Consider the following 12,462-nt stretch of genomic DNA (forward strand, 5'->3'; position numbering starts at 1 on the left):
TATGGTTTTTGTTTCAGTTCTGCTGTCATAAGCATAGATAATCATGCTTGCTTCATACCACAGTAACTGCATGTAATTTGGTTCCTTTTTTCTTATTAATTATTACTAATTTCACTTTAACTATATTTGTTATTTTAATACAGGTTGTGTTTTTTATTGTTATAGCTGTTTAAATAATAAAACATAGCTTCTCTCATCTTCTTCTTCTGAGTCATAAAGAAAAGTTTGCACTTCAGCCCTTCATCCATTTTCAGTTTTAACCCTATTATCAGAACACACTTGTCACGGTTTGCTGGGGCAAGCCGTGTGAATAATAATGGATCCAAACTGCAGGCTGCTGAAGTGGAGGGTGAGTTTATTTGCAACCAAAAGGTACAACAGACAGGGTGGCGAGGAACCGAACGGTGAAAACTCTAAACTGGGAAAACTAAATAAAACACTAACCGGAATACGAACGTGACATGCAGGGAGAATGACCAGAGAATCAACACAGAAGGGTGGAAGGGAAATAACACAGGTGGGAGACACAGCTGGGAGTGAGTAACATGACGAGACCAGGGAGGCAAACTGAAAACACTCACATAAGACGCAGACCTTCACAATAAAACAGGAACACACGGGGGGGAACAGGGTAAACACCAATTAGAGAACAGAACCAAAATCGCGAAGAGAAAACACAAAACGCTGGGTCAAAAGGACCCAGGATCATGACAACACTGTCTTAACATTCTCGTACATTTGTCCTGCAGTAGAGAAATAAAGATGTTATCAGATAACATGAGTTAAAATTTCTGGATTTTTTCATGAACACTGGTAATTTACAGCTCCATCTGGGCTTTTATCTTCAACAGGGAAGAGAAATTATGGAATATAAAATGTGGTGACTTTTTTCCTCTTAGAACTGCTTTTAATCCCACCTTCAGCAAACATTTGGAAAATGTCATCTAAGATTTTACATTTGTAGAAATAGTTGCTGCTACATTTGTTGCCAGCGTAATTTAGTTTTTGGTGTTGTTGATAAAATGATGTGAATTTAATGCGAATGACAGATTTCCAGCATCAGTTACTGCTGCCTGCTTCCACTGTACAGGCTGTGACTACTCTGTGGGATGTTGGTGTGGTTTTAGATGTGCTGTTGATGGACGGCATGTCTGATGGACAGAAAAAAAGACCTGATTTCAGAATGATAGATTCTGCTCATCACCTCTATACTTCTGTCCAAAAATAGGAAACAGTGAAACAAACTAAAACATAGTTTTACACATATATTAACCAGAGTCCTTCTGGGTCAAAACCTACTTGACTTTTATACATCTAAAAATAAAATGTTCAAACTATTATTCATGTCATGAGTAGATATGATTCTAACTGCTGGTCATTATAAGCATTTGAAGCTTGGCTGGTGCCATAAAGTCCGAACAGATGAGAATTTATAGCATAAAAAAAATCATGTACCTGGATACAGGATATTTGGTCTTTTACTAAACAATATGTTCAATAAGACTCTGAAGAATTCAGCCGAGGAAAAGGCTGATGTGATGGAACACAGAGTTCAAGAAAGGTCACAGTGGAGTGACCTCCAGCAGAGCTCACACAACCAACCAACCATCCATCCCACCATCCCGCCCCTTCCTGTTAGCAGAAATATACTGAGGACAGCACATGATGGTCAGAGCAGAGAGACGTACAGCTGGACATGGATCACCTATTAGTGCTGCTTCTCCTGTGGAGCTCAGGTAGGACACCTGCACACACACACAGTTCAGTTTTGAAAAACACCTTCTAGTTAGAATCCTTCAGACTTCGGACAGGTGATCCAGGTGATCCAGGTGATTGATATATGTATTTTTTGTCTGCTTATTTTGTTGGTTTTTGTTTTTTGCCCTTTATCCCCGCTGTTTTTCATTCCCTCTTTCTTTTCCCCAGTCAAGTCTGTCCCGTATCTAGCACGTAAAAATAAAATAAAATAAACAATAAAAGGTGAATCAAATAGACCATTACGGCAAGGCTGGGATGGTCCACTTGGTAAAGTAAATCCGTTGGGCATCTTTCTTTGCCTTTAGACAATAATTCTGATGGCAAAAGAACCAAACAGGACAGGCAAAAAAAAAAAAGAATCCTTCAGACTTTGTCAAATCAAAGCCATATTTTAATATATTGACAGTCACTTGTGAGTTGTTTTGTCCGACAGGTCAATATTCAGTGATGATCTCTGTGCAGCAGCACTCACTGTCGGACTTCCTCACTGATGATGATGAGTCACAGTTCCTTTACTCATGACCAAAAATAACTCAAGAAACTCTAATGTCTCTGTAAAGCTCACTCTGAATAACTAGCTGAACACACCTAAAGACTGTTTCCACCAGCTGGAGCTGATTCTAGCCTCTAACAATCAGAGAGGAGCCCAAACTTTCTGTCTTTCTGGCTGCTGTTACAACCAAATTTCCCCTTGTGGGACAATTAAAGGATTATTCTATTCTAAACTGTACTGTGTTATCCACTATATACACAGCAGACTTAACGCCTCCTCACTAACAACTCCACTTTGAATGAATGAACGAACTACGTCTACTATATTTTAGAGCCCAAAGAGGGAAGCATAGCCCCATCACGTCTAGACTTCTTATGAAAATAATGGAATTTTAAAAAAACAAGACTCACTGTAATAGAGGTTAAAGTAGAGCTCTTCCTTGCCACCATTGCAGTGTGCTGCTCAGAGGAAATCATCAGGTTGTTTGTGACCTTCTACAATAATATAGCCGTTATCCTATTAAATCAAATTGTTTTGTTTTTTTTAATTTAAAAATAGAAAGAACCTTGAGAAGACTATTGTTGTGAATTGGCCTGTTGTGGCTGTGGCTCAGGTGTTAGAACAAGTCGCCTACTAATTGGAAGGCTGGTGGTTTGATCCACATCTGCTGCAGCCTGCATGTCAAATATCCTTGGCCAAGATACTAACCCCAGGTTCCTCTCTGATTGTTTCTCTCACTTTAAAATCATGAATGTTAGATAGAAAGCATTTATATAGAAAAATGTTCTTGAGTGAATGAAGCAAGTTGTACAAAAGCACTTTGAGTGCTCAGTTAGGGTAGAAAGTGGTTTAAAAGAAACAGTCTATTTACCATAAATAAAATAGAATATATATGTGTGTTATTAAACTACAGCAGGGGTGCCCAATCCCGGTCCTCGAGAGCTACCGTCCTGCAGCTTTTAGATGCATCCTTGTTCCCACACACCTGAATCAAATGAATGGCTTGTTATCAGGCATTTGCCAAACATGATGGCATGCTGAAGAGATCAAACCATTTGATTCAGCTGTGTTGGAGTAGGGATGCATCTAAAAGCTGCAGGATAATAGCTCTCGAGGACCGGGATTGGGCACCCCTGAACTACAGTGATAACATGTACTTCCTGTTTTCATCAGAAACTCCTCATTTCACAATAAGGCTTTTATTGTGAAACATTTTCAAGAACATGCTCCTCATTTTGTGACAGTGGCTGTTTCACATGTTTTAGAAAACTTCCTTTGTGAAGTGAGACACACAGAGTAGCATTTATTTTACTTTCAAGGAAGTAAAAGCATACACAGTCAACGTCGAGCGCTCGAGTGCAAGTGCAAGCCTGCGAGTTTCATCCATACACTTTTTCCAGCATTATCCTGTTATAAACTGTCAGCTACATGATGTACTCATACATGATTATAATTGTGCTCTGATTAACAGATGGAAGAGCAGAAATGTGAACTGAAAACAAGATAGATAGAGAGAAACAGAGGGACATACATTTCTTCAGCTTACTGTTAAGAGTATTGCATAACTTTAATAATTTTGCTGTCAATATTTTTGTTTTTGTTCTGTTCACAAGCAGAATATTATACATGCTATCATTAGGGCTATATATATATATATATATATATATATATATATATATATATATAAAGTTCCTAACTTGCAGGGAAAAAAAATCTGCAAATATACAAAATTACATTCTGGATAATGAAGTCAGTGAATCAGATCAGATGCCTGCAGTCAGCATAATACCATGCCCCCATTTCTCTGTATAAGAAAACAAGTTTACCAATTGAAGAGACTTCACCCCTAACAGAAGAAAAAAGGAGAAAGTGCAACTTAATGAATTTAAATAAGAGTGTATAAATGGAAAAAGGACAGCTCCCTTAAGTGTCTCCACTTAAGTGACGGATGTTAAACACCTTTTAAAGATGAGGCTTGGGCTGAAATAACAGGGGTGATGAATATTGTTTCTAATGGGACAATTAGCCTGGCTCAGTGAAAGAAATTATTTAAAAATAAATTTGATGTTGGAAAAAAAAAAGAACCAGCCCACTGTAAGAAAAAGAAGAAAAAGGGCTGACATGTAATCATTGAACCCAAAAAAATAACTCACTTACAAAGAAACATCAATATCATCCAGCATTCTGGGATAGTGCCCAGAAATTAAACTTAGTGATTTCATCCAGTAAGAGGATGTCATTATACATATATACTGTCCTAGAATGTACCACAGGTCTTCAAACTGGCAATAGGTAAACCGTTACTTAAAAAGCCATCTCTAGACCCAGCAGTCTTAGCTAATTATAGGCCAACTCCAACCTTCCTAAAGAGTAGTTGTCAAACAGCTAACAGATCATCTGCAGAGGAATGGCTTATTTGAAGAGTTTCAGTCAGGTTTCAGAGCTCATCACAGCACAGAAACAGCTTTAGTGAAGGTTACAAATGATCTTCTTATGGCCTCAGACAGGGGACTCATCTCTGTGCTTGTCCTGCTAGACCTCAGTGCAGCGTTCGATACTGTTGACCATAATATCCTATTAGAGAGATTAGAACATGCTGTAGGTATTACAGGTACTGCACTGCAGTGGTTTCTATCATATCTATCTAATAGACTCAAATTTGCTCATGTAAATGGAGAGTCCTCTTCACACACTAAGGTCAGTTATGGTGTTCCACAGGGTTCAGTGCTAGGACCAATTCTGTTTACATTATACATGCTTCCCCTAGGCAGCATCATCAGAAGGCATAGCATAAAATTTTACTTCTATGCAGATGACACACAACTTTATCTATTCATGAAGCCAGATAACACACACCAATTAGTTAAACTGCAGGAATGTCTTAAAGACATAAAGACCTGGATGGCCGCTAACTTTCTGCTTCTTAATTCAGATAAAACTGAGGTTATTGTACTCGGCCCTGAAAAGCTTAGAAATATGGCATCTAACCAGATTCTTCCTCTGGATGGCATTACCTTGGCCTCCAGTAACGCTGTGAGGAACCTTGGAGTCATTTTTGACCAGGACATGTCCTTCAACCCACATGTTAAACAAATATGTAAGACTGCGTTCTTCCATTTGCACAACATCTCTAAAATTAGAAACATCCTGTCTCAGAGTGACGCTGAAAAACTAGTTCATGCATTTATTACTTCTAGGCTGGACTACTGCAATTCATTATTATCAGGATGTCCTAAGAATTCTCTGAAAACACTTCAGTTAATCCAAAATGCTGCAGCAAGAGTGCTGACAGGGACTAGAAAGAGAGAGCATATTTCTCCTGTTTTGGCTTCCCTTCATTGGCTTCCTGTTAAATCCAGAATTGAATTCAAAATCCTGCTCCTCACATACAAGGTCTTAAATAATCAGGCCCCATCTTATCTTAATGACCTTGTAGTACCATATCACTCCATTAGAGCTCTTCACTCTCACATTGCAGGCTTACTTGGTGTTCCTAGAGTATTTAGAAGTAGAATGGGAGCTATATAAATAAAATGGAATTGAATTAAATGTTTGTTTAGATACCAGAGAATATTCCATGAAAAGGTTAAAGTCTACACATTTTCAGTTAACATTTTGTGCTGTTAACTCATAATTATATATTTTATTGGTGGTCTAAGGAGCTTGGAAAGAAAAGCATCTGGACTTCTTTAAGCGTGGAGACTTAATTCAAATACATCTACTCTCTGTTTCATAAGGATAAGAGTGCAGATGTGGTGGATCATAAATTTGATTAGTTTTGAAGTTGTACATCTCTGTTCCTTACATTTCATGTCATGCCCTTATTAATGTTTTATTTGTTGCTTTGACTGTTTTCGAATAGAATATGCAGTGGGAATATAGAGGGAGATAAGTAGTGAAAGTTTTGCCTGGGTTGATTGTGCGTCGATCCATTGTTAATGCCTCAGGACTCCAGTAGGTGGGTTCGCGCGCTTCCTCCTTCACTCAATACAGACGAGTGAGAGTGAGAGCTGCGTGTCTGTGCCTTTCTTTCACCTCTCCGCACTATTTCCCCTGTTTAAGGGCACAACACAGACATACTATATCCCAGTGTGGTTTGCCAGCTGCATTGCTCAAGAAAACCGCGCAATCATTACTCTTCAGCTGTGGATACATGTGCAATCAGTAATGATAGTTATACTGGCTGCTAATAAGGGTTAGATTGAAGGTTAGGGTCTTTCTGCAAATTCTAATATGATGCCATAAGCTGCTGATTTATTTGGATCTTTGTGTTTTTGCACTGGTTTGAGATGGCAGCAGCATAAGGCCAGCAGCCCTAACTCAATTTCCTTCGTGGCCAACCTTTGGGATCAATAAAGTTTATTGATTGATTGATTTTTTTTTATTTTATTTACTCTGTTTTTATATTTGATTCTGTCTCACTTCACCCATTTTATCACAGGTTCACTTTTTGTAATAGTAACCCTTCATGCTGAAAAATGGAACATCTTCTCCTGGTATATCATCATCATATTGTGCTTTTGACACACCGATAGTTTTGACAAAACAAGATTACTTTAAGCAATGAGGACCAGAATGGACTGATCCATGAAGTCTTTAAAAACTGCAATGTTGATTTGTGACTTCTTGTTTTACAAGTCAGACTTGGAAAACGAGTCCAGAGTCCTGCTTTAAAATGGCAACTTTTTTCTCTAATGTTCTTTTCAGGAGTCCAGGCTGAAGAAAAACATAACTCAGGTAAATGCAGAAATCAAATACTCACAGAAGCAGCAGATAACTTTACTTTTCAGAAGTCAATTAACTTCTTTACTGATGACTCTGTGCTTTCTGTTCAGAGTCTGATGATGTCAGGTTGGTGGGAGGAGCCAGTCACTGTGCAGGAACACTGGAGCTGAAACATCTGGGAGAGTGGAGAATAGTAGATGGTTATGCTTGGACCCTGAAACATGCAGATGTTGTCTGCCAACTGCTGGACTGTGGCTCTGCTGTTTCTGTAGAATGGAGATTTGAGACCACAAACACACCTGTGTGGAAAATGAAAACTGAATGTATTCAGTCTGGATCTGCTGTGAGAGATTGTGTAACATCATATTCATCTTCTGTCATCACCAATGTCACCTGTGCAGGTGAGCCTATAAGTATAAAGCGTGTCATAAGTGCAACACGTTCACATCAGCTTCTCAGGAGTCACAACAGAGAAAACTTTAGGATTCATCTGGACCAACCACCTCTCTCAAAGGTCTCTTTCAGTTTTCTGAACCACCGTGTCCCATCAGTACCTTCTTATCTGCCCTCATGACAAACAACAAAAACATGCTATCCACTAATTACAACAAATCTCATTGTACACACCCAGACTGTAGAAAGTCTTTGCTGACAAGCAGCATCTGATTGTTGTGACCTGGCTACTGTGGAGGTCTGCTCCATGTGTGTTTGAAAACACACTAAAATCAAAGATAGAGGCTATGTTTCCAGTCCAAAGTATAAATGAACACATCCAAGTAAAAAAGGAGCTACAAGGCAGATTTGAGTATAAAAAAATGGAATACGTAAAGTCATAAGAGGCTAATATCATTAAGAATAAAAGGAAGCAAGTTTTGAACATTGTCAACATGTAATGCATGTTAATGATGAAGTCTAATCAGAATTGTGCTGAGTTTGAGTCAGTGAATAGTTGTTTGCTGCCATCTTTTTCTTGTGTGTCTGCTGTCTCTGATCTCTCTGTTTGATCTTCTCTGATGTCTCCAGACTCTGTCAGGCTGCTGAATGGTTCCAGTCTGTGTTCAGGCAGACTGGAGGTGAAGTCTGACCAGAGCTGGTCCTCAGTGTGTGAAGCTGACTTTGACCAGCAGGATGCAGAGGTGGTCTGTAGGGAGCTCGGCTGTGGGCCTCCTTCGGTCCTCCAGGGGGCGCTCTATGGAGAAGTGGAGGTTCCAGTGTGGAGCAAAGAGTTCCAGTGCGGAGGCCATGAGTCTGCTCTCCTGGACTGTAGAAGCTCAGGCTCAGCTAGAAACAGCTGCTCACCTGGCAAAGCTGTTGGACTCAGCTGCTCAGGTAGAAGAGGAGCTGCAGCTTTGATGTGGTTCAAACTCACTTTATTATTTTACTGATGACTCTCTGCTTTCTGTTAGAGCCTGATGATGTCAGGTTGGTGGGAGGAGCCAGTCGCTGTGCAGGTACACTGGAGCTGAAACATCTGGGAGAGTGGAGACCAATGTTTGAGTTTGGCTGGACGCTGAAAGAGGCAGCTCCTATTTGTGAACATCTGGACTGTGGTTCTGCTGTTTCTTTACAACACACCGAGTCATCATTAAAATTTAGCTGGAGGATCGAACCTGACTGTGTTCAGTCCAGATCTACTCTGAGAGAGTGCACAACATCGGGTTACTACGACCCCACCCTGAATCTTACCTGCGCAGGTAAATATATTTTTGTTGTTATTCAAATCAGATCAATTCAATTTTATTTACATACAGCCAAGTCACAACAGGAGCTATGCTTTATATTGTAAGGTAATGACCCTACAATAATACAGAGAAAGGCTCAGCAATCATATGACCCTTATAAGCAAGCACTGTGGTGACAGTGGGAAGGAAAAAAACTCCCTTTTAACAGGTGTTTTTTCTTCACTTATTATGTGTTTGCACACCCCTCTGCAGGAGATTTCTTCCTCTGAAAAGGGAGTTTTTTCCTTCCCACTGTAATAGTGCTTGTTTATAAGGGTCATATGATTGCTGAGCTTTTCTCTGTTTTCTCTATATTATTGTAGGGTGTACCTTACAACATAAACATCCTTGAGGTGACTGACATCATGATTTGGCACTGTATAAATAAAATTTAACATGTGTTAGATTGATTGGTGATTTGAAAGTAGCCATAGGTGTTATCATGCACAGGGATGCCTCTTTTAACACTGTATCCTGTTCAAGATTTAGCTTCCTTTGACCATGACTGTTGGTATAGGCTCCGCCCTCTCAGAAATCTGAACCGAATGGATGGAAGAAAATGGAGAGACTGGTCTTCTAAATAATCACACCACTGATCATGCCTCTATGAACTATAATTTTTACAGTTACAAGTTACCAAAAAAATTCAAAGAATTTGAAAACGAACATATCAGAGGTTTAAAAGCTAATAATTTCAGTTCCTCCTCTTACAAGACATTGCCCGATTGCATATTTTCACATTACAGTTAGAGCTGGGCGATATGAGATTTTTTCATATCACGATATGTTTTTTTCATTTCAGGCGATAACGATATATATCACGATATAAGCCAAATAACTATATTTGTAAGATTTAAATGTGCCGTTGCTCACAAGTAAAATGTGACATAATCAGCAGCTTGTTTTTATTTAAATATTTATTTCCCATAATAAGTTCAACAGGGTAGATGTACTTAAGGAACATGAGACTTTTTCAGATAAATAAAGGCAAATATTGCAAACTACACAAAAGGCAGCCGCTAAAGCGTTTAAGTTTCAAAATAGAACAAACGAAACAGACTAAATTGTCAATTCCACTTAGAAACAAAATATTAATTCTAAAAATAAATCTTAGTTTGTTTTACAGAAGAACAGACAAAACTGGCTAACTTTTGTCAATATCAAATAAACTGAGAACTAAAAGGAAATTCTCAATCTCTCCTTGTTGTATAGCTTAGCTTTTCAAACAGTTTTAACAGTTACTTTAGTCTGACAAAAGCCGAATGACGAATTAGCGCTTCCAGTCAGAGACTGAGGCTACGTCCACACGTACACGGGTATTTTTGAAAACTGAGATTTTCCGTTTTCGTTTTAAAAAATAATCCCGTCCACACATAAATGCAGAAATGAAGGAAAACGCTGCTATGAACATGCCAAAGCAGCAGGTGGCGCTAGATTCCTAACCGTGCAGAAATATTGGCCAATCAGAAGTCTAGAAGCCTCGGTGGGAAAAAGTAAACAAAGCTGGGGCATAGAAGCAGAACCGAGTCGTATGTGTGGACGGACAGTAACTGTGTGTATATGTAAGCATTTAAACACTGCAGAGAGTACAATTAACAGTAACAGTATTGTAGAAATTCATTTCACCGAAACAATAACGTGGCGCACAGTGTGACGCATGCACCAGTTTATTGTATTTCCAGACTTGCTTTCAGCACAATTTACAGTGCACGCTACTCTGTTTTTTGTCAGACTTGAAATAGCCGAAATACCTTCACACTACGGAACTTCTATGGCTCTTCTGTTCGACAATCTCTCCGGCATTGGAACCATCATCTGTTTTCTCTTCGGTCACGCTCGGTTGATTTTTCTAGTCGGCACACTCATTTCCTCCATTACCCGCTGGCTGCTTCCCAAACAAACACACGTGCGGCTTGGCACTTGTGCTGTACGTAACAAGTCACGCGACGTGACGCTGCGGCTGTGATTGGTTCGGCTCTGCGCTACTTAATTTGGATTGGCTGACCTTTTTTTTTTTTTTTTTTTTTTTTAAGAGGACAAGAGCGGCGAGGTCTATCGCGATAGCTTAATTTCTCTATCGAGTAAAAGTTATATCACGATACATATCATTATCGTTCTATCGCCCAGCTCTAATTACAGTTAAAAGTTTTTGACCTGCTTCTGAAGAAATAAAATGAGCTGAATGTAATTTTAAAGATGTGTTCTGTTGTTAATGATGAAGTCATGTTGAGTTGTGCTGAGTTTGAATCAGTGAATAGTTGTTTGCTGCCATCTTTTTCTTGTGTGTCTGCTGTCTCTGATCTCTCTGTTTGATCTTCTCTGATGTCTCCAGACTCTGTCAGGCTGCTGAATGGTTCCAGTCTGTGTTCAGGCAGACTGGAGGTGAAGTCTAACCAGAGCTGGTCCTCAGTGTGTGAAGCTGACTTTGACCAGCAGGATGCAGAGGTGGTCTGTAGGGAGCTCGGCTGTGGGCCTCCATCGGTCCTCCAAGGGGTGCTCTATGAAGAAGTGGAGGCTCCAGTGTGGAGCAAAGAGTTCCAGTGTGGAGGCCATGAGTCTGCTCTCCTGGACTGTAGAAGCTCAGGCTCAGCTAGAAACAGCTGCTCAGCTGGCAAAGCTGTTGGACTCACCTGCTCAGGTAGAAGAGGAGCTGCAGCTTTGATGTGGTTCAAACTCACTTTATTATTTTACTGATGACTCTTTGCTTTCTGTTCAGAGCCTGATGATGTCAGGTTGGTGGGAGGAGCCAATAACTGTGAGGGCATGATGGAGCTGAGACATCTGGGAGAGTGGAGAACAGTCTCTGCCTTTAGCTGGACGCTGAAAGATGCAGCTTTTGTGTGTAAACATCTGGACTGTGGCTCTGCTGTTTCTGTTGACTCAAGACATGAGTCTTTAAAGAGACCTGCATGGTGGATCAAATATGATTGTGTTCACGTCAGATCTGCACTGAAGGACTGTACAGCATCAAGTTACCATTCCTTCATCCTGAACATCACCTGCTCAGGTAAAATATGTATGACATAATTTAAGACGGTAATGTAGCAGGTTAACATACACAGTAGCAGGAATAGCAGCTGACTGTCTCCAGCCATCATGAAGGCTGACATTTAGAAGTACTCTGAAGGAACCTCTGACCAGTCTGAAAGGACTCTTTCAGCCTAACAGTTTTTTAGTTGCTGATTACAGCAGCTGTTTATGAAGTAATGTGCTCGAACAGCAACTATGCTAACACAAATCACAGCTAGGTCTAGAAAGGTGAACTTAGGGCATGGGCTAATATGGAAGTGGAGATTTGTGAACTGGACCAAGAAACTGAACAGACAGTAGGGCTGCCACAAACGATTATTTTGATAGTCGACTAGTCACCGATTATTTTTGCGATTAGTCGACTAATCAGATCATCATCCATTGAATGTAAAACATACAGCTTATTGCACCAGCAGCATCTGCTCTTATATAACCATCATTAGCTTACAGCTTTAAGTGTTTAAGGTCTGTGCTAACTAAAAATAAAGACAAGATGATAGTTTATTAAATTTTAATGAAATTTGCAGATTGTTTTGGTGAAGTTTAATAAACTCCTTGCTATCTAAAATATAACAGGACACCGGAGTATATTCTTGAGCATCTCACATTTCTGATAATCAGTTGTCAGCTTGACGTTTATTCAGCTGTGTAAAAACTATAACCTTAATCTCAGCCAAACCGATTTACTCAGGAACAAATAAAATACTAAAAAAAAAAGCCAAACAATAACATTTT

At 39.6% G+C, this 12,462-nt stretch overlaps 1 protein-coding gene across 1 annotated transcript; it reads left to right on the plus strand.

Annotated features, from left to right (window-relative positions):
- The first annotated feature begins 1,683 nt into the window (after window positions 1–1,683).
- LOC147325406 (scavenger receptor cysteine-rich type 1 protein M130-like) lies at window positions 1,684–11,827 on the plus strand. The gene is made up of 7 exons (XM_086299954.1): window positions 1,684–1,736; window positions 6,959–6,988; window positions 7,087–7,377; window positions 8,000–8,305; window positions 8,383–8,670; window positions 11,030–11,335; window positions 11,414–11,827. Exons 1-7 carry the CDS (start codon window positions 1,697–1,699, stop codon window positions 11,722–11,724), a joined length of 1,572 nt encoding a protein of 523 aa, XP_086156080.1. The 5' UTR covers window positions 1,684–1,696; the 3' UTR covers window positions 11,725–11,827.
- Window positions 11,828–12,462: the final 635 nt, after the last annotated feature.

The sequence above is a fragment of the Aulonocara sp. 'chitande type north' Nkhata Bay genome, linkage group LG7, assembly GCF_057382095.1.
Source record: "Aulonocara sp. 'chitande type north' Nkhata Bay isolate Kocher_YH1m ecotype deep benthic linkage group LG7, A_spYH_male_GT1.1, whole genome shotgun sequence".
NCBI lineage: Eukaryota > Metazoa > Chordata > Actinopteri > Cichliformes > Cichlidae > Aulonocara > Aulonocara sp. 'chitande type north' Nkhata Bay.

Bases quoted from the DNA above. Each gene is read 5' to 3' on its own strand.
- LOC147325406 (XM_086299954.1), top strand. From the start codon at position 1,697: ATGGATCACCTATTAGTGCTGCTTCTCCTGTGGAGCTCAG. The intron at 8,306-8,382 runs GTAGAAGAGGAG...GCTTTCTGTTAG, and splicing joins TGTTGGACTCAGCTGCTCAG to AGCCTGATGATGTCAGGTTG. The intron at 8,671-11,029 runs GTAAATATATTT...TGATGTCTCCAG, and splicing joins CCTGAATCTTACCTGCGCAG to ACTCTGTCAGGCTGCTGAAT.